The following is a 25,253-nucleotide window of genomic DNA, read 5'->3' as shown; positions in this document are numbered from 1 at the left end:
TTTAAGTCTAGAGTGGCTAGAAAGTCCCCTTGCTGAAGTAGTGGGAGCACCTGTTGGAGTGTGACCATGTGGAAGTGGTCCGACTGTATATAGATTTAGCTGTCTGAGGTCTAGTATAGGCCTGAGAGAGCCATCCTTCTTGGGAATAAAGAAATATAGGGAGTATACCCCGGTCCCTTGATGTATTATTGGGACAGGCTCTATAGCATATTTTTCTAACAAAGATTGTACCTCTTGGTTTAAGAGAGTGATATGTTCCGGTGACATTGTATGTGCTCTTGGAGGAATGTTTGGTGGAGTGTTTGTAAGCTCCAGGCAGTAACCATATTGGATAATTTGTAGAACCCACTTATCTGAGGTGATTGAATTCCAGACAGGTAGGAACTGGGAGAGACGTCCCTCGACAGGAGTGGAATGATCGGGGGATAGCGGACTGAAGTCACTGTTTGTTTGCGGGGGAAGTGCGTGTGGAATTACCTCTACCTCTTCCCCTACTGTTATTTCCTCTAAAACCTCCTCTAGAATAACCTCTGGACGAGGGGGATTGATTGTTGCCCTTGTAAGAGGAGAAAGCATTGTCCGTAGACATAGTTTTTGAGCCACCCCTGTAAAATGAGCGGCGAAAAGAACCTCTACTGGCAGGTAACTGTAAAGTCCCCAAGTACTTTGCGACCTCAGTGTCCTTTTTCATCTTTTCCAGCATGGCATCAACATCAGGGCTGTAAAGATTCTCTTTAGCAAAGGGTTGGTTAAGTATGGAAGTTTGCACCTCTGGCTTAAATCCAGAGATTCTGAGCCAAGCGTGTCTGCATTATAATGTACTGGTGTTAATTGCACGAGATGCTGTGTCTGCTGCGTCTACTGCACATTTAATGTAGGTCTTGGTAATAGGTTTCCCTTCCTGAATAAGGTTGTTAGCCTTAGATTTATACTGGTCAGGCAAGTGTTGTATGAGTTTTTCAAACTCATCGGAATGAGCCCTGTCATAACGAGCTAGCAGCGCCTGGGCTTTAGCAATGCACCAGTTGTTTGCTGCCTGTGAAGCTACCCTTTTGCCTGAGACATCAATAAGCTTGGACTCCTTATCAGGAGGAGGGGTGTCTCCTGTGGCTTGGGAGTTAGCTCTCTTACGTGCGTGCGTTGGAGACTACAAGAATCTCTAAGGGCAGCTGTCCTTTAATATAAACAGGATCAGTAGGAGCAGATTTGTATTTTTTATCCACTCTAGGTGTGATTATTCTTGCCCTTACAGGATCCTTTAAGACCTCGTCTGTGTGATTTAACATGCCTTTCAGCATTGGCAAGATATGAGTAGTTCTTTGTAAAGAGGAAAGTGTCTCAAAGAGGAAATCCTCTTCTAAAGGCTCTTTATGAAGTTCTACCCCATGATAATGAGCAGCCCTGTTAAGGAGCTCGAGATTGTCAATGCTGTCATCAGTTGGGGAAGGTCTGACGGGATACAAATCAGGGAACATTATCTGCATTTGGATCTGTGTGGTAATCTTCCCAAGCGTCAGTGTCCTGATCCCCATTCCCTTCATCCTGTGGGTCAGTTGTAATAGGCCATGGTGGTGAATTTAATGGTGTAATAAGCAAGGATTAGGAGGAGAAGGGGGAGGTGGAATATAAGGAGGAGAGGGGTTGGAGCCCACATTCTTCTTCTTAAGAGGGATATGATAGTCCTCTGGCAAGTCAGCATTCCGTTTCTTTCTAATGGTTGCCTCAATATGTCCTGTTTTAAGGTTTATAACCAGCTTTTTCTGTTTTGGGTTGAAAGTTGGCTCATTAGATGGAGGCTCTTTGGGGAGAGTGTATTTCTCTTTCCATGGAGATTTCGACGCCGAAGGAATCGGCTCTGAGCCTTTGGGCGTCAATGGTTTCAGCTCTGAGTGTTTGGGCTTGGAGTGTTTCAGCTCAGAGTCTTTGGCCTTTGAGGATTTTGGCTCCGAGTCTTTAGCCTTGGAATGTCTCGGCTCCAATTCTTTGGGATTGGAGTGGTTCGGCTCTAAGCCTTTCGGCATCGAAGGTGGAATCTTCGGTCTCGAAGGTATGTTTACTGATAGATGCTTGGTCTTATGTTTTGTAGCCGAAGGTGTCGGTTCGGCATCGGAGCGGGGCTGACTCGAGACAGAAATCTTCTCTTTTTGTTTCGGAGCCGGGCCAGAGGGCGGGGCATTGGAAACGTTTTGTCGATGCCGACCTGAACCCGAGAGCGAAGGGAGAACCGGAGCCTTTACCTTATGTGGAACGGGCACAGGGCGATCTGCACTCACGGTACGCTGACCCGCAGTAATGTTTTCCTCTTTGTCCATGTCGAAGTCTGCCCCAGAGATCTGCTCTTCTTCCTCTGTCTCTTGAGCTGGATGTAGGATACCAGAATCTTCTCAGAAAATGTCCGGAATAGAGGCACTCTGATGCTGCATTTCGTGGCGCCGAGCCCAACGATCACGAAGTGTCTTTTTCGATCGGAATGATCGACATGCGTGCAGTCCTTCTCCTCGTGTTACAGGGACAAGCAGAGGTTGCAAACTTTGTGCAAGTCAGTGTGTGGAAATTTAGCACGATACCCAGGACATAGCTTAAATGGAGTCCATTCCATCGACTGTTAGAGCGGTCGGCACGGGTAGGCCTCGAGTTTTCCGATGGAAATTTTTCTGAAGGGAAACTATGCGCGTTGAATAAGGAACCACGATCGATAACAATACCGTCGAGGGTAGTGGATTGTGCGTCGAAAGGGTCAGAAAACAGTACCGGAGAGCAGCAATACACACCCAAACCCGATGGCAGAAAAAAACAATCTAAGTATGGAGACGATGCCTATGCGCACTATCACCAAAAGGAAGAGTCACCTACATCGTGACTACAAGACTTCTTCGAACATAAACAAAGTGCAAACATCCAGACCCAACACCAGATGGCAATCTATGCTAAAGCATATGATCCACAGCTCATATGCCTCGAAGATTGTGTTATTGTGTGTGACTATTTTGCATACTAAAACCCTAGTAACATCAAAGTATGAGGGTACATTTACTAACTGTAACTTGCTGCTTTCACTAACCAAAAGAAGAATAGAATGAGGTTTCATGTCACAACCCTCACACCAGACACTTAACTTTGCAGATAAAGAGGAGTGTGGACACTGCCTTTAGAGTGGCTCTAAAATGAAAGAGGCAGAAGAATGGAGCCAGCTAGATAACTGAACTGAAAGCTAGTGAGCAAGAAGGCTGCCCAGAGGCCACAAACCTGCAGGACTGTCAGCTGGAATCTGCTCCCTTTGTCAGGACGAGCACATGATGACCGTCTCAGCTTCAATTTCTCCAGTTTTTCATAGCCACTCAAGGAGTCATGGCCATCGCCTTCCATGGAAATCACGGAGTCTTGAGGACTGCTGAAGAAAGAAAAACGCAAACTGCAAATTTGGTCGGATACCATCTTATGTTAAAAAGACAAGAAGTACAGTTTAAAAAAAGAAAGAAAACAAAAAAAATCGTGGGCTTATTGAGGACGACAGATGTTCGGCTAAAAGTTGCACTTTTGAGAGCTCGTAGGGATGTAACAGTCTAAGAAACAGACCAACAGACTTAAAAGGTAGCAAGCAAAAGCTGCCTGAAAAATACATACCATGCTAGCAAGATTCTTTGCTTTAACAGGATTCTTTATGCAATAAGAATTAGGCCGAGGGGTTGCAGTTTGCGATCTAGGTAAAGGAGGTAGGTAACATTGATCCTAGTCACGCACTTGCCTCGCTCTTCAGACACAGTCACCCATCCTTGAACTGAGCAGTTTCTTGAGGGTTTGAGGCCATATTCTTTTGGCCGGGATGGTCAGTAGCGTGTACAGAGCAACAGCCTTTTGCTTCGAGGGAAGGCTGCTGAAAGGACAGCAGTTGGCTGCTGATGTTCATCTTCTTTGCTGGATGGTGAATGATGTTCAACAAACATGGAGACTTTCACCACTAGTGATGAATGGTGAATGATAAACAACGCAAGGGCCTCATAACTTCAGAACTCAAAGCCCAGGTCTCCTTCAAAAAGGTTACACGGCTCTTATGCTAGCACTCTTCATAGAATGCCAATACCCATGCAACACTCAGTGACGCTGGTAAGCCAACATCCAACGCGACCTATGGCCGCTATGCAGATATTTCCCACACAAGCCCTTTTCAGCCGTCTCCATCTCCAACCCAAAAGTCCAAATTTGCTCTGTGCCACAAGGCCACTGAATGAATACTCACCCTTCCACGGGGTCCTGTTTCTGCGAGGTTGTCAGCTCAGACAGGCTTGGCTGAGAGATGGTCTGCAGAGGATGTAAAACATGAATGGTTAAAAGCCAGGGAAATGTACATTTTCCCTACTTGAACTTCATTCCTGGCCTAAATATAAACACAAATGAGTTTTGTAAATGTGAGTGCCACGATGACCATGTTGCAGCCATACAATGTCATTCAATGGTATATTTCTAATACAAGCCGAAGAATCACACTTCTTTCATGAAGAACACACCTTCAGACTTATCAGTGTTGGGAAGTGTAACAGTACTGTATCATCTGTAGAACACACTGTGCAATAGTTCACTCCGTAACTAGCACACCCCTGACCTGTTATGAACAAGCCACAATAATCATGATGGGATTGCCTAAGGAATACGTTGCTTACCTCTAGCAATGATCTTTCTGTGGATACTCTAGCGTCCCACAGATTTCTTACATTTGTATATCCTCCAGGTGCCAGACGGGGTCTGGACACTTTTATCCAACAGAGGATCCTTGGCCCCACCAAGTGCACCACCATGGCTTCGCTCTATTCATCCCATATGACACACATGACAACATGAAGCTAACAGTCTTACTCTTTTTTCTACCCTTTTAAGAGGCGAGTGAAAGAATAACACCCAACAACTAGAATACCTGAGCAGAGGACCAGCAAAAAAGATTTATCTAAAACCAATTGGACACTTAATAGCGTAGGCCAGAACTCAGGCCCAGGCCCTGTTGAGCACAGGACAATAAACGTTTTAAGCGACAAAAAAGTGAGCTTTAAAGGGGTTGATCTCTTATTGTACAACTTCAAGTCATAGCCGGAGGCCAAGCATCGCAGGCAGATGTTGCATGTCTCCGTAACAGACATCTGCTTCCTGCAATCATGTCACAGCTTGAATCCTGTCGTTTTTCAGGGGCTCTTTACCCGCACACTGTCTGGATAATTTAGCAGTTGGCAAATGTTGGAAGCAGAGATCTGGATACGAGTCGAAGAGCAAGGAAAGAAAGAAACGGATGTCATTTCTCAGATGTGGCACTTCTGTACAGCTCCGCTCTATCACTTCTGGGACAGTGCAAAGTCACCGAGGAGCCATATCGCCTCATCTAGCGGCACACGGGGAGCTCTGCTGAAACAATCCAGAGCTCCAGTCTAGACTCTGGGAACATTCTCAAAGTGAGGAATCTGGGCTTAGAAGTATCCTTCAGAACAAACAGACTGGATGAACAGTGAGCAGGACCTGGCCTGCTTTAGGACCTGTGGGGTTTGCAGCAGAGGGAGAAATGCAGAAAGAAAGCCGGAGCACCAATGAAGATGAAGACATCTCCTTTAGATCCGCAATGAGGACACTCAAAGGTGCAAGCAGGCATTGAGAGGCAGCAGAACAATCTCCTGAGGGGGAACGCCATTAAGGGAAGATATCCTGCACTACAATCAAATGCAGATGGCACTTGTGATCAGTAAGAGGAAGCATTAGGAGTTCAATAGCGAAATTTTCAATACTGCTGACGGCAAGTGTGGAAAATTACTCCAAGGACTAACTGTAACATTGCTTATCTTTGACGTTTTCCAGCACTGAAACAAAGCATTTGCAAAAAGACCTGGCCCCATCAAAGGGTGTGTCCATGAGAGAATCTTGGGCCTCTCTGGAAAATCTAAGGGCGTGCACCTAAGCATTTGCTAGATAACAGTGGTGCAAGTAGAACAGGCAATTCAGTCTGTGCAGTCCAGGCCAAATCTCAGAATGCACTTTGCTTCGTTCTCGGCTCTTGTACAACCTCGGCCAAAGATTTCTGGAAAAGCTTACACTGGTCAGTTAAAATGTTACATGCCATATCTCAGAAGGCGTGGGTGTAGCAACTCAAGAGGCACACGGCATTTTTTGAACGGAACAGTGGGCTTGTGCTCATGTTGTCGATTTTCTTAAACTCCCTGTCCACTGGCACAATGGGAAACGCATTAGGATTATCTATACTTTTAGAAACTTGAGGAATAAGGCACCCAGGAGAAGGGGGCTCCGGTAAGAAAGGTGGATCATCTGGTGGAAGTCTGTGCCTCGGAGCTATTGTGCAACTCACAGGCAGAGCAAAGTCTGGACTAGGGTGCCATGAGAAACTAAGTCAAGGCTTTGTTAAATGTCAATGTCAAAGGTTCTTATATAGCGCCTTATAACCGCAAGGTCTCAAGGCGCTTGCTTTGGGAACCCGTCCTGGCTTTTCCCTGTGAGATAACCCGTACTGGGCATCCCCAAGGTGAAAGCCAGGCATCCCGCCGCGGGGGGGGGACGTAGTGGAGATTAAGCAAGCTATTGCCCAGAGTTGTAGAGTGTGAACCCGTGATTCAAGTAGGCACCGGAGCGAGAATTATCGAGTCCGTGGACATTTGGGCTCAAGACCCTGCCGCGTCGGGAATTGAACCCTGGTCCCGGGTCTGACCTCTGCTTCAGGGTCTGCCTCCTCTAACCAGTGAGCCACTGGAGGTAAGGGTTCCAAAGTAGAGAGCCCAGGTTTTAAGATCTCGGTTAAAATGTTTCCCTTAGGTTCCACTGTGGCCGAGTGTAAATCCAACACCCCTATTGGTCTGCATACACCACTGCAAAAAGGCACTTTCTTCAGTTTGGTGCCCAAGAGCAAATTCAACTCTTTTAAGCCACTAACATTCTTTAGGTCAAGATACAAGTGAGTATTAGCGTGACGAGGAGGGATTAAGCTGTCTGCTTCCTCACTGTAATCTTCTTTAGGAGGCAGATGCTCAAATCCTTGAAGCCCTTCAAGAACTTCAAAGTCAGAGTCAAAGAGGGACTCCATCTTTCTGAAATGCTGATCCAGAGGCACGGGAACAAGGGGAGAGTCATTCTGACCCGGAGGTTGTGGCATGGGAAACATGTAGAGTGACATGAGATGTGTCCTGGCTTACTGTGGCTCTGTATCCCCCAGCATAGCCGGAGCGGAGGCAAGAGAGGCAAGGCACAGTCAGCACGAAGGAAGGACCTGCTGGCAGAAGTCTGAGGGGAGGCTTAATGGTCCATGGGACCAAAGGCACACAGGAGGGATCCAAAACTATTTGGAAAAGCTGCAGAATGAACCCAAAACATGGTTAACAAGAAAGCCCTCAATTTGGAACAGGATAGGCCTTCCTTCCGCATTCAGCAATATACAGTTTGGTTTCCTACTCCCTGATGGGCTTTGGATGCACCAGGGAGCATCTGATGCAGGATTTGGTTTTGTTTTTGGTGCCAAGACACCAAAACCCATTTGTCAGGCGGACCCTTAACCAACATCTGCTTTCAAAATGCAAGCACAGCTCAAACCCTGCCATTTTGGGAGGAGACAACCCTGCACACTGTCACGCGTTTTAGAAAAAACTTCAGCAAAAAGAACCGACTGAAAACAGAAGGAGCAGAACACTCCAGAGCAGTGTTGGGGGTGCAGAAAAAGTGGAACCAACATCAGCGTGCAGTTGTGGTGCCTGTATGAGGTCCCATATCGTCGGGATGTCTGGAGACACTACCGAGTCATAAAGAGACTAACCACCTGCCAATGTGCAAGAACCACTGCAAAGACATGTCCACATCCAGTCTGCTGCCTAGAGAAATTCAAAAGGCAAGGAAAGAAAAAGTTACTTACCTGTAACTGCAGTTCTCCAAAATGTGCCTCTCTCACAGAGTCATACCAATATTGGTGAACTACAGTTGAATCTAGACAACAATGGGCAAAGGTGTCTGTTCTTCTAGGTTGCTGCCCTGCAAATGTCCGCCAAAGTCACTCCTGCCAATAAAGCTATGGCTATGGATGCAGACACGCTTCTTATGGTCCGTGCCATCAAAATCCCTTGGAGAAGATGGACTTCTTTATGACAAAGGATTATGGCTGTAGACACCTGGAGAGTGACACCTTGTTTTGAAAGAGTTTGTCATTTCAGTGGATGACCATAGGCCACTAAAAGTTGATCAAAATGTCCAAAAGATTTTTCTCCATATACTATAATAAGAGCTCTTTCAGCTGCACTACTTGGATTCTGTAAGTATGCTTTCAGGACTACTGGTGTGTTCAAATGAAAGTCAGATGGCACTATGGGGATAGAACGTGCGCTCACTTGAAGAAAGGGTTCTTTGATCATTAAGGCTTGAATTTTGCTAACACGTCTAGCAGATGTTAGAAGCCATAGCAGTGCCATATTCCAACAAAGAAAGCTGCTGATTAGTTGAAAAGGGCTCCTGATTAACTGGGATGGAAATGTTTTGAGCTTCCTTGGATTAGGAGGAGGTCTTCTTGGAGGAAAGACTCCGAAAAGACCTTTGAGGAATTTCTTAATGAGTCTATTAGACCAAAGCGGTGGCTGGCTCAGTGTCCTTCTGAAGTGTGAAATGGTAGCCAAATGGATTTTGATTGATGTGTGATTTAGGCAAGATCTTGCTAAGTGAAGCAGATGCAGTAATACTTGCTGCAGAGAAGAAAATATTGGGATCGAACTATGCTCGGCGTATGAAGAATAATATTGCTTCCATTTTGCCCTATACATCATATTTGTAGAGAATGCTTTAGGTTTAGATCGCACGGCTTCAAAATGCCTAGGAGGTGAAATGTGTTGGATTCAGGAGCCAAGGTGTTAAGATCAGCAAGAGTCAGTCCAAATACAAGACCAGGCCCATCGCAGGGAGACAGCAGATTTGGTGACTGTTTCAGTAGAAATTCAGGCTGATATTTATTTATTTTATTTTATTTATAAAGTTTTATGTAGCGCGAACTGGATCCCAAAGGATATCAGAGCGCTTTACAATTAGAGGGAAAGGTAACCAATCAAAACATGAGTGAAGTAGCTCTATGAACAAGTACTGTCTCGGCCACCACAGGTGGTTAGAATGAGATGATACAGAACCCTACTTTATCTTTGACAAAACTGTCAGAAGTAGGGGGAGTGCAGGAAAGTTGCATACATTAAGTTCCTGACAAACTGATTAAAAGAGTATTCCCACAAGACCAGGAAGGGAATGCTTGCAGACGTAATACCAGCATTTCCAGTTCCAATTAGTTGCACATAGATCCAGACTTTATTTATCTCAATGGTGGAAGATGTGGTCCAGTTGCGCTTTATTCAGCTCCCATTTGTGACACACTTTCAGTATTCTGCTGAGATTATAACTGTTACATGCTTCATTAGTATTTGGCTATGAATCTGCAAGGCCCAGTCCCATATATTTTTGTATCCCCCAAAAGCAGGCGGAAGCCTGGTCCTCCCTGCTTGTTGACGTGGTACATACTCATCAAATTGTGCGCGCCAACACAGAGGAATTTTTTTATTCTTGGAAGAAAGAAGTGCAGGCCGAATGTTACGGCTATACATTTGATATGTAGTTGTGTCTCCTTGGGTGACCGCTTGCTGTCAACTGCTTGCTCAAGAGTGAACACACCAACCTTCTAGGAAGGCTTCCATCGTCATGAAGAAGCGGGCTTTCACCTTGAGAAAAAACCATCGGAGACTAGTATTTTTGTTTTCTGTTCACCCAGGTAAGGCTTGTTTCATTTTACTCAATACAGTTAAGTACAGTTATGAGGTCCTTGAATGAGCCTCAGGTTTGTAGTCACTGTTTGCAAGCACTTCCTGAAATTGGCTCACATGAAGGTAGCAATGAGGGATCACAAGGATGCAGGAGGACATTATCCCTAAACACTGCTTGAAGAGGTGGGAGCCAACACCTTTTTTCCCCAGGTTTAGCTCACATGTTTTGTCCTTGTATGGAAAGTCTGTGTATAGTATTGTCCCCAAAAATTGGATTTTCCCACAAGGAATTAACTGCTATTTGCCTTTGTTTAAAGTAAGGCCTAACCTGTTGCAGAGGTTTTCCTTACATGTTGAAGAGTTTGTCGATCACTCCGAACCTCTTCAACACATACATAATCCCTCTGGCCAGTATCCAAAGCGCACCCACAACATCGCCGTCCATTCCAATGCCAATGGCACGCAAGTCATACTCTCTCTCTCGGATAAGATTCCCAACAAGCCAAATAAGTTCACTGCCTGCATGACCAAAATCACCAACTGGATGAAGTCCAACTATCACATACTCAACACGAACAAGACAGAAGTTGCAATCTTTGGCAAGAACCCCTTGCCATAGGAATCTACCTGGAGGCCGACAAAACTTGGACCTGCACCCAGCCACAGCACACGCGCCAGGAACCTCATTATAACCATAGACAGCAAGCCAAACATGATCACTCAAGTCAACGCTGTCACCGAATTCTGCTTCCACACCCTGAAGATAATGAGGAAAATCTTCAAATGGCTCCTGAGCAAAATCCGCAAGACCATCACACAAGCCTTTGTCACTAGCCAGCTGGACTGTAGTATGGAAACTCCCTCTATGCCGGAATAAGGAAGCAACTCACCAGGTGACTACAAACTACCCAGAACTCGGCAGCCAGAATCACATTTTTTCTCCCACGAAGCACTCACATTACACCCCACCTCAAGCAGCTCTGCAGGTTACCAAAACACAAAGGCATACAATTCAAACTCCCCACGCACACCTTCACAACACTACACAACATAGTCCCTTCATGCTTTTACAGTCGCATCGCGTTTAACAAACCTTTCAGACATCTACACTCAGCCAAACTCCTGCTCGCACACATCCCAGAAATAAAAAAAGAAACATTCAAAGGACGGGCTTTTTCCTACATTGCTTCTAAAGCATAGAACAACCTCCCACTGCACACCAGAGCCCCTTCTTTTCTGGAGTTCTGCAAGAAACTTAAGAACAGGCTCTTTGAATAGAAGGCAGCGCTGGACTCACACCTGCTCCGCACCGGGATACCCGCCTGGGTGACATTGCACTTTACAAATACACATAACATTACAGAGAGGCATTCAGCGATGTGTTGTTTTTTGAGAAACTTGTTTATATTCCATAGATCTAACTTCAGCCTTCGCACACCCAACTGTTGACTATAAGAAAGTGAGAATAAAAACCAGCATTTGGTGGGGAGTTGTTCTATTGTCCCCTTTTTAACACTCAGAATCTAGGATCCCAAAAGACAGAGGTTCATGGGATCTGTAGGGTGGGGATGTAGGCAGTGTCTTACAGATGAACTCCAGTGCGTGACCAAACCGTAGGAGGGTCAGTACCTAGCAATACAATGTTACACTGGCCCAATGTGTGCAATTTTAGTATGGTTTATGGGCCTCTTTCTGGTTGCATGTTAAGTTAGCATGGCCACGCCATTTTTCCTTTATGCTGCTTTTACACACAACACTGCTTGGCTGTTTTTGCTGAGTTCGCTTTCACGAAGGCCTATACATGAGAAAAGGTTTGTTTTTCGACATCTCTAGACATACATCGTATTCCCAGTCTGTACAGTGAGTGCTAATAACCGCCATGGTTATCCTAACGTGCGAGCCTGTTTGTCGGCGTGTCCGTGTAACACATTCTAGACACAACAATTTGGCAGATGCAAGCCGAGTAGGATTCTGGCACCTTTATCATAGCAGACTTGCCAGAATTGCACACACTTGGAAGATTCCAGGCATGCAGAGAGACTAACCGGTCCTGATGTAATTTACACTTACTGAGCGGAGAGGTAAATGGGGTCCCCCTAAGAAAGCTCAAGAGACCTTCTATAGGGAGGGTGCTTTAAATAGGCGCTTTTTATTACCTGTTTGTACTATCATTGTAACACAATTCCTCCTTTTTAATTTTATGGAATTGTAACCATGCTGTCCGTATTATTATTATCCATATGTATGCTGATGTGATCATGTCGTTAAAATAAACATTTTAACCTTACCGTGTCTCTATTTTACTCCTGTTGTGGACTGGTATGAGCGTATAACAAAAGAGTGTTCTCACTTCCCACCATTCCTGAGATGGTCCTAAGTCGCATGTTCTAGGTTGTCTAATCATTGGTTTATTTGCTAAAGGACGAAGAGCTAATGTGACACTGATTGCTAGTCTGGTAGGGGATTTTGGGAACTAAGGTGAGTTTTGGCACACCCTAATTCACTGATGTCCTAAGTCTCTGTGCACAGTTCTGTGTTTGCGCAGAATCCCTGTTACACAATAAGACAAGATTTTCCCTCCTACAGGAATGTATGAATTCTCCATCGCTGTTCCATCTGCAGTGTCACGGTTGTCTTGATTGATTGGCACCTTGTACTGTGGAATATAATCTTGGTGGTATTGTCTGCTAAGACAGTTGGTATGGTTGGTACCTATACGACTGGGACCCTCCCTGGCAAGAATATGGATCCTTTCTATGGGCTACCCAAAAGGGCAAAGGCCACCTTTACTTAAGACGTCCAAGAAATCTTACTGTGTCTGTTTTAACAGACTTGAGTTTCACCCTTATCCACTACAACAAAGAGTCTCAACCATACAGCATGCTTGGGATCAAAACCCGACCAGCTTAAGACTGCACCTGCCAACTGCCTGAATTCAGTTGTTGCAATGTCCATTGCTGTATCAATAACTGCAGACAATGTTTTTCCCTTCTCATTGAGTATCACCTTTGCCTTAATCATTTTGTCCTCTGGTCGGTAGCCCAGATAAGGTCCGAAATGTGACCACATCTGACAGTCATATTGAGGAAGGATTGCCAGTGCATTGCCGGCCCTCACAGAGGTTGCTACTGTTATCAAATCTTCATCCCTATCGGGAGGCGCATCACATGAAGATATCAAGATATTGAGTTCCTTGATAGCCATTGGGCTGCTTGCATCACCACAGAATCTGTGCAAAGTGACCAACAAGGCAGGCCAGGATATTTCCAGGCATCTTATATTTCTTGTTGACCTTGGGGATCACCACAGCTTTAGTGGTTCGATTTTTCATGACTGTTACGCCTTCTGGACACGTATATGTAAATTATCAGTATGGCCTTTACTAATTTCCTTGTTGGCTCTTTAAAGTCATAAACAGAACTGTACTTTTCTTTTATTGATACTGGCAAATTAATCTTTTAGATGTTCTGTCGATGAGCTTACAAAAGCCTGCAATATTATCTGGAGGAGAACCTGCCATAGCATGGAAATAATGGATGCTACATAATCCTCCCATTCCACGCAAGTAAATTAAGGCGTGACAGGCAGTAGATAAACCTATTCCTGAGCTCCATCAAGGAATGAGCCATCTCCAGTTAATGCAATAGAGTGAGTTGCCAGAGGGGAGTGTTGTAGCACAGGAGTTGAAGGACCTTGCATTAACGGCAACTTGCATTAAAGGCAAGTGCACAGGGCTGCGTGGAGTTGTCAGTTTTCTAGAAGGCCGTAACTGATTTGGAGACAGGTTGTGAAGGGTGTTTTGCTGGTTCAGATGTAGTTGATTCAGTTAAGCACTTACATTAATGTGGATCTCTTACCAAAGCTACAGGGACCTTGATCATAGATTCTGTGATATTTGAGTATAATGAACGTAAAGATCATCCCCACACTGCCACGCATCATCATCTTGAAGGTCTTTGTAAAGCTGATAGGAACATTTGATATTAGGGTCTTTTCTCACTAAATCAATGGAAAAAACGTCTTCCTCTTACCTATATTCTTCCTAGTCTGGCTCTTTACACTTTAGTTTTAAATGCATTGGACTGTAAGCATGACCAAAAGGACCATCAGATCTTTTCGTCTCTATGAACCGTTGTTTTGAATATGGAGGTACCATGCTTGGCGATGTGTGATCAGGCATAGGGAAACACAATCCCCTTTTCCGATATTAAGGTAATTTTTGAAGCTCTTGTCATCGTTTGTAGAATTGGTTTTTATCAACCGTGTTGTCTATGGGACTGTTTTGGATAGTGTTGAAGATGTTTGTCATTGAAGCAATCATCAACATTGATGTCTGTGTTATCGACAGAGTCGAAATCGTTAGCAGCGGTGTTTTCGTCCACAATGTTTTTTGAGGTGCCGTGGTCAATGATCACACCTCAGCCTTCTTCATCCACAATTCTACTATTGATGACGTGGTTTTCATCAACAGAGACATCAATGGTAGTCTTATCGACGGAAAGGATGTCTGCATTTTCATTTTTGGATCGGATTCCTCAAAGATCTCCTTTTCTGCTTGGTAGGCTCAGAGGATGGCTTGTGGGCTGACTTAGAGGGGATTTTTTTCAGCGTGGCTACCGCAGGAATAACCTCAATTTTTCTCAGAATTTCTTATGAGGTTTTCTTGGAGATTCTTCAGACGCTGAGGATTTCCTTTTGATGTTGATTTTGAAGAGTGTTCTGAGAGTGTATTAACTCTTTTCTGCACAATTCCTGAGGCCCTTGAAGTACTCACTCTTCTACAGAAAAGTTCCTTTTTTTTCTTTTTTGAAGCTATAATAAAAGCCAATCCCGACAGTCTTTTGCGGTTTTTGTAGAAAAGGTAAGATTTTGCAACCCTTTGCCCAGTGGTCAGGATATAAACAATATATGCAGTACTTATGAGGATCTGCACAGTGAAACATCTTTCTGCCACAGGTTCCTCTTGGTCTAAAAATATTTTTTTGTTTAGAGGATTCAGCTGTGTTCAAGTTTTATCAGATTAGAAAGCCTTAGAGATGGTTGGTATTCTCTCAGAAATTAATAAATAAGGAAAAATAGCCAACCTATCGAATGGACTGAGAGGAGCACACTGGACTCTCTTCACAAACAATGTGAGTTACAATTCTAAGTTAGAGAGAACTGGCTGGGGAAGGGTAAAGGTTGTGCTTATGCTGAATGGGTGAAATCTTTACCTTTAAAAATGATGTGGATGGGTGACTTCTGTGATTGATTTTAAAGTTTTTTTGCTTATGTTTAACACTGCACTGCTCTCTATTGGGACTCCATGGGACTCGAACCTCAACAATGGGGATGAATCAAGCAGGTGAATCTGAGAAATATCTCAAAATTGAGAATCTGCGGTTAGTGGTATCTATCACGAAAGTGGCATTTGTCATCTGCAAGTGCAAGTTACATGAGGCAAAAACATTATGCCCCATGGTGTCAATGCACTTCAACTCCAAATCTAGGGTAGGAATTTGGACTGAAATTCGACAAAGAAGCCTGAACCACTTAGTTTCTCAGGGGACTGGTGTTATGCAAAGTATCTTGAACCTGCATGGGTGGACAATTTGTTCATCACCGATGTGAAAAAGATCTACTACCAGGCAGCCACATTTGGTAACTCCTTGTATAAGAGAAGCAGGGGATCCCAAAAAGTCCTAGTTGTTGCAGAATTTCTATCAACTAATTGGATTTGACCTCTTATTCAGGTAGGGGAAAATTCAAGATGTCAGCCTCTTGAGGTGCAAACACAGCCCAGTAGCCACATACCTGGTCAGCAACAAGTTGCTGCTTCACTATCCTCTTCAGTGTGGGCAACTCCGGACACAGGCAACTCGAGGAACATTTCAGTGGTCTTGTGAGGAGCTGTACTAGGGGTTGATCCTCAACAAGACTTGCAACCACCAATATTTGCTTTCTACACAGCAGGTACTGCTTATAGAATGAGAGCCTCAGAGGAGATATCATGAAAGTACTGGAAAGCAATCTTAAAAAAACTGAATTACTTTAACAGAGGGAGATCTGTATCTCTGTCTGACGGGTACAGAAAAGAAAACAAGTTACTTACCTGTAACTTTGGTTTCCCAGTATTGGTACTTTCATAGATTCCCATAGCTTGTATCATTCCCCGTCGTCGGAATGGGTGCCTCGGTAAATAAAAAAAAAAACATAGTAGTAGGTACAAAAGAGAAAGAAAGGCCTAGGCCTCATTTAATTTTGTAGTATATCCACCTCTTTTTGTAAGAGAGACCAAAAACTTGCAACAACCAATAAGATTAGCCTTACCCCATAGAACCCTCCTGAGAGAGCCTCAGATTTTCGCAGCCGTTGTGTAACAGTAACCACATCTGCTGAAGGCTGAGCTTTCCCAGGGGAGGAGGGTGGGCGCGTGGGAATCCTTGAAAGTTACCAATACTGGGGAACCAAAGTTACAGGTAAGTAACTTATTTTCTTTCCCCAGTACTGGAACTTTCATAGATTCACATGCTTTGTATCACAATAGCCAGCAGTAAGCAATAACAAAGCACATTTTGTGATAAAGGCATCAAATACATTAGTATCCATACTGTCATAAGAAGCAAAAGCCATTGAAACAGTAGTCAGTAAACATTATCAGATACAAAATGTGCAATCATAGGAAGGAGGGATAGAAGGGAAAGCTCACCGCTCATTGGAAGAGATTCCTCAGGACCGCTTGTCCAACTGCCGCTTCATCTCTTGTGGAAGAGTCCAAGCAGTAATGCTTTGTGAACGTGTGGGCACTGCTCCATGTAGCTGCCCTACAAATGTCTTTGATAGGAACTCCAGTGAAGAGAGACGTGGAGGATGAGACTGATCTCGTAGAGTGAGCTCGTACATGTCTTTCTAGTGGCTTACCCGCCGCTTGGTGGCAATAATGAATAGCACTGGAAATCAAACGTGAGATTCCTTGTTTAGAAAGAGGAAAACCTTTGAGGAGCACTATAAGCAACAAAGAGCTGTGAAGAATACCTGAAAGCTTTTGTCTGTTCAAGATAACATTTTAGACATCTTTGGTTATCCAAGGAATGCAGAGACCTTTCTGCTGGCGACGTAGGTCGAGGGAAAAAAGATTTCAGAACCACAGGTTTATTCAAATGGAAATCCGAAGGGACCTTTGGAATGAATTTCGGATTTGTCCTTAGGATTAGAGTATCTTTTTTGAACTGCAAAAAAGGTTCCATAATGGTAAGAGCTTGCAGTTCCCCAACCCTTCTAGCCGACGTCAAGACTAAAAGGAGAGCCACTTTCCATGATAGAAACTTGAGATCCGCTCTGTGAATAGGCTCATATGGAGGTCTCATGAGATGAGCCAGAACCAGATTGAGTTGCCAGATTGGAGGCGGAGGCCGAACTGGAGGGAAAGCCCTGAAAAGACCCTTCAGGAATTGTTTGACAATCCCCGCGGACCAGAGAGAAGGACCTGAAGCTGTCCGACTGAATCTAGAGATAGCCGCCAGGTGTACCATGATGGAGGAATGTGCCAGGCCTGACTTAGCCAGAGAAAGAATGTAAGGCAATATCTGGTGAGGAGCAGAAGAGAACGGATGGAGATTCTGTCCGTGGCACCATAAGCAGAAACGTTTCCATTTCGCGCGATAGGTCTTATTCGTACTAGGTGCACGGACTTGAGATAAGATTTCTTTACACTCCTGAGGTATATTTAAACTCTGGAATTCCCTGTGTTCAGGAGCCACGCTGTCAATTGGAGAGAGCTCGGGTCTAGGTGCAACACTTGGCCATGGGACATTGTCAGTAGAGATGGAATGGGCCGCAGGTGAATTGGCTGATCCTGAGAGAGGAGGAGAAGCTCCGTGAACCAGAATTGGCGGGGCCACGCTGGTGCAATCAAAATCATTCTGCAGGGTTCCGTCTTGGGCTTCCGGATTAGCCTCGGAATCAGGGGAATTGGAGGAAAGGTGTAAACAAATGTGCCTGACCAGGCTATCGAAAGAGCATTCCCCATTGAGCCACGACTGTGATCCCTGCTTGCATAGAACTGGCATTGCCTGTTGTCTGGGGTTACGAATGGGTCTATGGACGGAGTGCCCCAACATGTGAAGACTTTGTCGAGTGTGTCCTGATCCAGTTCCCACTCGTGACAGACTGATTTCAGACGACTCAGGGTATCCACTGTCGTGTTGAGTGTACCTGGTGGGAGATGTTCTGCTGAGAGATAAACACGGTTGAGAATTGCCTATTCCCATATCTCTTGGGCCTCCCTTGAAAGAATTCGAGATCTTGTTCCGCCCTGCTTGTTCACATAATGCATGGCCGTCGTGTTGTCCGTACGAACCAGTACTGTGGAATTCAGAATTCTCTGAAGGAAAGCTTGCAAAGCTAAATGAAGGTGTACCTTGATGGAGGAATGTGCAAGGCCTGACTTAGCCAGAGAAAGAATGTAAGGCAATATCTGGTGAGGAGCAGAAGAGAACGAATGGAGATTCTGTCCATGGCACCATAAGCAGAAACGTTTCCATTTCGCGCGATAGGTCTTATTCGTACTAGGTGGAATTCAGAATTCTCGGAAGGAAAGCTTGCAAAGCTAAATAAATTGCCTTGAGCTCCAGAAGATTGATGTGGAAAGTACGCTGCTTGGGCGTCCAATGACCGCTCACATGTAGGTCTTGTAAAACAGCTCCCAAGCCTTCCAGCGAGGCGTCCGTGCTCCGAACCAAGGGAGATGAGCAATCTTGAAAGTGAGACCCTTTGAGAAATTGTCTTTGTCCGTCCACCAATCGGCCACCTTCCTCATGAGAGGGGTGACCATTATGTTGTCGTCGAATGAGCCTTCCGCCTGGCGCCATTGCCTCTCTAACTGCTCCTGCAGCGGGCGCATACGTAGTCTGCAATGTGGAATTAAGGGTATGCAGGATGAAATCTATCCGAGGAGCGATTTGTACAGACGGACCGATAGAGACAGTCTCCTTTGCAATTGACTAGCAGAGAGAATGCGCTTTCTTTGTCTTTCCTCCGACGGGAAAGCCCTGCAGCTTCTTGTGTCCAGAATGGAACCTAGGAATTAGGCCGACCTGGATGGGAGAAGGACCGATTTGTTCCTGTAGAGTTGTAGACCCAGATGCAAGAAAAGTTGAATGCAACTTGCGACTGCTCTTGTAGTTGCTTGAGAAGAAGATGGAGCTTTTATCAACCAATCGTCTAGGTAGGGAAATACTTCTAGAGATTGTTTTCTGAAAAAAGCTGCCACCGGAGCTAACACCTTTGTGAAAATCCGAGGAGCGGATCTGAGCCGGAAAGGCAGGACTTTGAATTGAAAATGGCTCTTGGCTACTGTGAAGCGTAAGAATCGTCTGTGAGCTGGGTGGATCAGTAGGTGAAAATATGCGTCCTCGAGATCCAGAGTTGCCATGTAATCTCCTGGATTGAGAAATAGCAAAATATCTTGAAGGGATACCATCCTGAATGATAGTTTTATGAGATAGGTGTTGAGCTCCCTCAGGTCTAAAATTGGGCGCCATTTCTCCTCCGTCTTGCGAACCAGGAAAAACCTGGAAGAGAACCCATCTCCTCTTTGAGATAGAGGCACAGGCTCTATCGCTCCCTTGATGAGCAGTTGGTGGGCTTCGAGAAGCAGAAGCTGTAGATGTTTTGATTCCGTGGCACGAGGAGCTCTGGAAGGTGGGAGGTCTTGGAATTCCAACATGTGGCCAAATTGTACGATATGAAGGACCCACCAATCTGATGTTATGATCTTCCTGCTGCGCAGACAGTGTGAAATCCTGCCCCCTACTGATATTACCAGGGGTGGAGGAACAGCAGGCAGAGCCGAGAGGCCACTATTGACGTTTAGAAGAATCTCTCCCTTGACGCCCCTGACGAACAAGTTACTTACCTTCGGTAACGCTTTTTCTGGTAGATACTATATCTGCCTGTGGATTCCTCACCTTGTGAATACCCCTTGCGTCAGCAACATTCGGAAATTCTTTTTTTTCGTAGCCTCGCGCCGACGTGGACTCCTGACGTCATAGAGACACGACCTCGCTCGCGACTCCGCTGACATCACCGACGCCTATAATAGGCCCACGCCGGCGTGATGACATCAGTTCCGCCCTTTTTTCCGTGCCATCGAGGCACACGGACAGACCAATGACAGTAGAAATATACAAGTATACATAGTACACAATAAATCAAGGCAAAACACAGTGTTAAGCAAAAGCAGGAAAGCAATTGGAACATTTCCTTGACAACAAAATATATAAACATTACATTACAGTAACTCCGGCATAGAAGAGTGGACAACGGGGAGGCGGGTGGGTCAGTGAGGAATCCACAGGCAGATATAGTATCTACCAGAAAAAGCGTTACCGAAGGTAAGTAACTTGTTCTTCTGATAGAAACATCTGCCGTGTGGATTCCTCACCTTGTGAATAGAGTCCCACAGCAGTCCCCACTCCCGGAGGAGGGTGTCCACTCTTCTAGACCAGGAAATCCTGAAGGACAGAGCGCGCAAAGTGACCGTCCCTCCTCACTTCGGAGTCTAAGCAGTAATGCTTCGCGAAAGTGTGGAGGGAAGACCAAGTCGCCGCTCTACAAATATCTTCTACAGGCACACCTCTGGCCAATGCTGAGGTAGAAGACTTAGCTCTAGTAGAATGAGCCCTTATACCCTCTGGTGGTTCCTTACCGGCCAAAGAGTAGCAGATCTTTATGCAGAGGACGATCCATCTCGACAAAGTCCTCTTATGGACCGCTCTTCCTTTCTTGCAGCCAGCAAATCCAACGAAGAGCTGGTCTTCCAAACGAAAGTCCTTGGATCTGTCCAAGTAAAAGGACACCGCCCTCTTAGGGTCCAGACGGTGCAGTCTCTCTTCCTCCTTAGAAGGGTGAGGGGGAGGATAGAAGGAAGGTAAAGTAATGGACTGTCCTAGGTGGAAGGGAGTTACCACCTTAGGCAGAAAAGCAGCCCTGGTCCTGAGAACCATTCGATCAGCATGTATGGACAAGAAAGGGGGCTTGTGACAAAGAGCTTGAAGCTCACTTACCCTCCTTGCCGAGGTGATTGCAACGAGGAAGACTGTTTTAAGGGTAAGAAGCCTCAAGGGACATTTGTGGAGAGGCTCGAAAGGAGCACCCATCAAAAAGGTCAAGACCAGATTCAAGTCCCACTGAGGCACAATAAAAGGGACAGGAGGAAACATATTTATAAGTCCCTTTAAAAACCTTAAAACCACAGGTGACTTAAAAAGAGAAGGCTGGTCAGGCAAACAGAGAAAAGCTGACAGCGCAGAAACATAACCTTTCACCGTGGCAACAGCAAGACCCTGCTGAGCCAGAGAAAGGGCAAACTGGAGAACGTGAGACAAATGGGCCTTCAAAGGATCGATAGACCTTTCCCCACACCACGAGACAAATTTCGCCCATCTATAAGAATAGATGGACTTAGTGGAGTCACGCCTGGCTGACAAGATGACATCCACAACGTCAGATGGGAGGGAAAAGGAAATCAGGTTGCCCCGCTCAATCTCCAGGCATGAAGGTGCAATGTCTGGAGGTGGGGGTGTAGAACCTGCCCCTCCATCTGAGAGAGGAGGTCTGCCCTGTGAGGGAGACGGAGCGGCGGGTGAGAGGAGAGGTGGAGAAGATCTGTATACCACACCCTTCTTGGCCAATCCGGGGCGACCAATATTTATTTATTTATTTTTTTAATTTCTAAAGCGCGCAAATACCTTTCGGTGTCTCGGCGCTGGAGTTTGCAGATTGCAGGGGTTCCACTGACGTCTTACTGGTTAAAGAGCCAAGTCTTGAGATGTTTGCGAAATAGAAGTAGTGAGGATTGATCTTTAACAGAGGAAGGGATCTGATTCCATAGTTTTGATGCTGCCACTACAAAACGTCTATCTCCCCATGATACTTTTTTTGTGCATGGGATTTGGAGCTGTTGGGCCGAGGAAGAACGTAATGTTCGGCTGGGTTTGTACAGTTTAAATGCTCTTTTGAAAAAATCAGGTCCATTGTTGTTCAAGGCCTTGTGAATGATACACATGGCCTTAAACTTTATCCGGCTTCTTATTGGTAGCCAGTGGAGCTCGCGAATTGTGGGAGAGATAGAAGCGTGCTTGGGTATGCCCATGAGAATCCTTGCAGCAGCGTTCTGGACAAGCTGTAATTTGCTCAGAACTTGCTCTTGTGCGTTAAGCAATAGACCATTGCAGTAATCCACCTTAGATAACACCAGGGAGGACATTAAGGTTTTACCTGCAGTTGGGGGAAGAAATGGGAGCAGTTTCTTCACCATTCTCAGGGTAAAGAAGGAGGCTGACACCACCGCGTTGGCATGGCTTAGAAACGTAAGCTTATTATCAAAAAGCACGCCCAAGTTTTTCACCTTGGCAACAGGTGGTGGGGGAGCTCCAAGTTCCGAAGGCCACCAGACCGGGGACCAAGACGGAGTTGGTTCGCCAAAAACCATCACCTCCGTCTTGTCGGAATTTAGCTTTAAACAATTCCGATTCATCCATGAACTGATTGCCTTCATGCCCTCCTGAAAGTTCGCTGCCACTGCTTCTCCGTTTTTGTGTATCTCCAGGACCAGCTGTGTGTCGTCGGCATATGATGTTAAACCTTGGGCCCTGTCTTGCCGAATCTTCCTCAGAACCCGAGGAATCAAGGGTATGGGAGGAAATGCGTAAAGGAGTTGACCTCTCCAACTCAACTGAAACGCATCCCCCAAGGCTCCTTGCATCGGATACTGGAGACTGCAGAATGACAGGCAGTGAGCATTCTCGCGAGTGGCGAACAGGTCCACCAGAGGAGTCCCCCACATCTGAAAGATGTCGTGAACCACCCCCGGGTGAAGCCTCCACTCGTGGTCGGCAGAGAACTGCCAACAGACTGTCTGCACGAACGTTCAACACCCCGGCCAGATGATTTGCCATCAGACAAATCTGATGGTCCTGAACCCAGGACCAGAGACGCAGAGCCTCTCTGCAGAGACACTGCGACCCCACTCCTCCCTGCTTGTTGATGTACCACATCGCAGTCGTGTTGTCCGTCAGGACTTGGACTGACCGACCGCGAAGGGAAGGAAGGAAGGCCTTGAGTGCCAAACGTATCGCCCGTAATTCTAAAAGGTTGATGTGAAGCAACCTTTCCTCTGGAGACCAAAGGCCCTTGACCTCCAGATCCCCCAGATGAGCACCCCACCCGAGAGTGGATGCATCTGTTATCACTGAGGCCACTGATGGAGGCAGATGAAAAGGCTTTCCTTGAGACAGATTGCCTTCCACGCCCCACCAAGACAGATCCGCTGCAGCTTCTCTGGAGATCCTCACCGACTCCCTGAGATCTCCGTTGTGTTGATACCACTGCCTGCGGAGGCACCACTGGAGTGCCCTCATGTGCCAGCGTGCATGACTGACCAACAGAATGCAAGAAGCCATCAGACCGAGCAGGCGGAGGACCTTCAGGACTGGAACAACCGCTCCATTGAAGAATAAAGGAATCATCTCCTGTATGTCGCGAATCCTTTGAGGGGGAGGGAATGCGCGACATACAGTCGTGTCCAGTACAGCACCTATGAACAGGTTGCGCTGGGAGGGCACCAGGTGAGACTTGGGTACGTTTATCGAAAAACCCAACCTGAACAACAACAGTGTTGTCTCCTGCAGATGATGAAGCACTCTCTCTGACGACTCCGCTTTGATCAGCCAGTCGTCCAGATACGGGAATACAGGAATCCCCGATCTTCTGAGATGCGCCGCCACCACTGCCATCACCTTGGTGAAAACTCGAGGTGCAGTAGTAAGTCCAAACGGAAGGACCGCAAACTGGTAGTGCTGCGACCCCACCGTAAAACGGAGATACCTCCTGTGCGACTTCAGGATCGGAATATGAAAATACGCATCCTGCAAGTCGAGCGACACCATCCAGTCTTCTTCCAGCAGAGCCTGAAGAACCTGAGCAAGGGTGAGCATCTTGAATTTCTCCTGCTTCAGATAAAAATTCAAGATCCTGAGATCTAGGATTGGACGAAGCCTGCCATCCTTCTTGGGAATCAGGAAATACCGGGAGTAGCATCCCTGACCCCTTTCCTGCTCTGGGACCACCTCTATCGCACCTTTTCTCAATAGAGTTTGGACTTCCTCCTGAAGGAGTAACAGATGTTCCTCTGAGCAATACCCCTGACAAGGAGGGTAATTGGGAGGGAATTCCCGAAAGGGAAGGGCATACCCATTTTCTACGAGATTGAGAACCCAAAGATCTGAAGTAACCGATTCCCAATCTCGTAGAAAGTGGGTAAGCCGACCCCCCACTGGGCCTACATGATCCTGAATGGCGGATCTAGGGCTGCTTTTCTGTGGCTGGGGGGTTGGAAGAGGTGGAGGAGGAGGAGGCTTGACGCCCTCGAGGACGTGACCTCTGCTTTCCTCTGTAAGACCTATATAAGGTATTCTGCTGCTGCTGCTGCTGGCCTTGTCTATACGACCGAAAGGAAGAGCGGCCAAATCCTCTAAATTTCCTGGTCGTTGCGCCCCTGACCTGAAGGCCAAGAGACCTAGCAGTTGCCCTGCTGTCCTTGAATCTTTCCAAGGCCGTGTCTGCTTTCTTTCCAAAAAGCCCCACACCATCGAAGGGCAAATCCAACAATGCAGACTGCACATCAGTTGAAAAATCAGAAGACTTTAACCAGGCTGAACGCCTCGTGGCAACCGCCGTGCCCATGATCCTTGCCACAGAATCCGTAGTATCAAGTCCACTTTGGATGACCTGACGAGCCGCCGCCTGAGAGTCAGACAAAGCTTCTTCAAAGTCTTTTCTACTTTCCTCAGGAACCTTAGGGACCAATGAACGCATAGAGTCCATAAGAGCATGAATGTATCTTCCCATAAGGCAAGTGGCGTTAGAAGACTTCAAAGCCATACTGGCCGAAGAAAAAACCTTTTTCGCCACTTGATCCTGCTTCTTGGCCTCTTTGTCGGCAGGTACTTGCGGAAAAGCCCCAACAGACGTTTTAGAGCAAGCGGCCTGAATTACCAAACTCTCAGGGGAAGGATGAGAAGATAAGAAAGCAGGATCCTCAGGAGCCACTCTATACCTCCTTGCCACACTTTTCGAAACTGCAGGAGCAGAAAAGGGCTTCTTCCAAACCTCCATGATGGGATCCTTTAAAGCGTCATTAAATGGTAGCAAAGGTTCCACCGACGAGCTTGGAGAATGGAGGACCTCTGTTAACAAGTTCGACTTAAACTCGACAGAAGGCAAAATCAAACCCAAAAGTCCTGCTGCCTTCTTCATGACAACATGATAAGGTTGAACATCCCTGGAGGGAGCATCAGGTCCTGCAGGCAACGACCACTCTGGAGAAAACTCGAGACCACTAGCATCCGCCAGGTCTTCAAAACAACTCCCCTCCAGCTCACCTTCCTCCACTTCAGAAGATGATTCATCAACCCTCTGTTCATCCAGAAGTCGTTGAGCTTCTCTACGAGATCT

General features: G+C 46.1%; 1 protein-coding gene across 2 annotated transcripts in view; it reads right to left on the bottom strand.

Annotated features, from left to right (window-relative positions):
- Positions 1 to 25,253, bottom strand: part of WNK3 (WNK lysine deficient protein kinase 3) — an 856,642-nt gene that overhangs the window by 389,000 nt on the left and 442,389 nt on the right. Inside the window, exons 11-12 of one of the 2 annotated variants that reach the window (XM_078664557.1) lie at positions 4,238 to 4,299; positions 3,247 to 3,391 (exon numbers count right to left, since the gene is read on the bottom strand). In XM_078664557.1, the coding sequence (XP_078520683.1) occupies positions 3,247 to 3,391; positions 4,238 to 4,299 (207 nt within the window). The remainder of the gene's footprint in view (positions 1 to 3,246; positions 3,392 to 4,237; positions 4,300 to 25,253) is intronic. The other variant, XM_078664558.1, reaches the window with a different exon arrangement.

Source organism: Lissotriton helveticus, chromosome 10 (assembly GCF_964261635.1).
Source record: "Lissotriton helveticus chromosome 10, aLisHel1.1, whole genome shotgun sequence".
In the NCBI taxonomy this organism is placed as follows: domain Eukaryota; kingdom Metazoa; phylum Chordata; class Amphibia; order Caudata; family Salamandridae; genus Lissotriton; species Lissotriton helveticus.
Note: the sequence above shows the minus strand (reverse complement) of the source record. Positions and strands in the feature narration are given on the sequence as shown.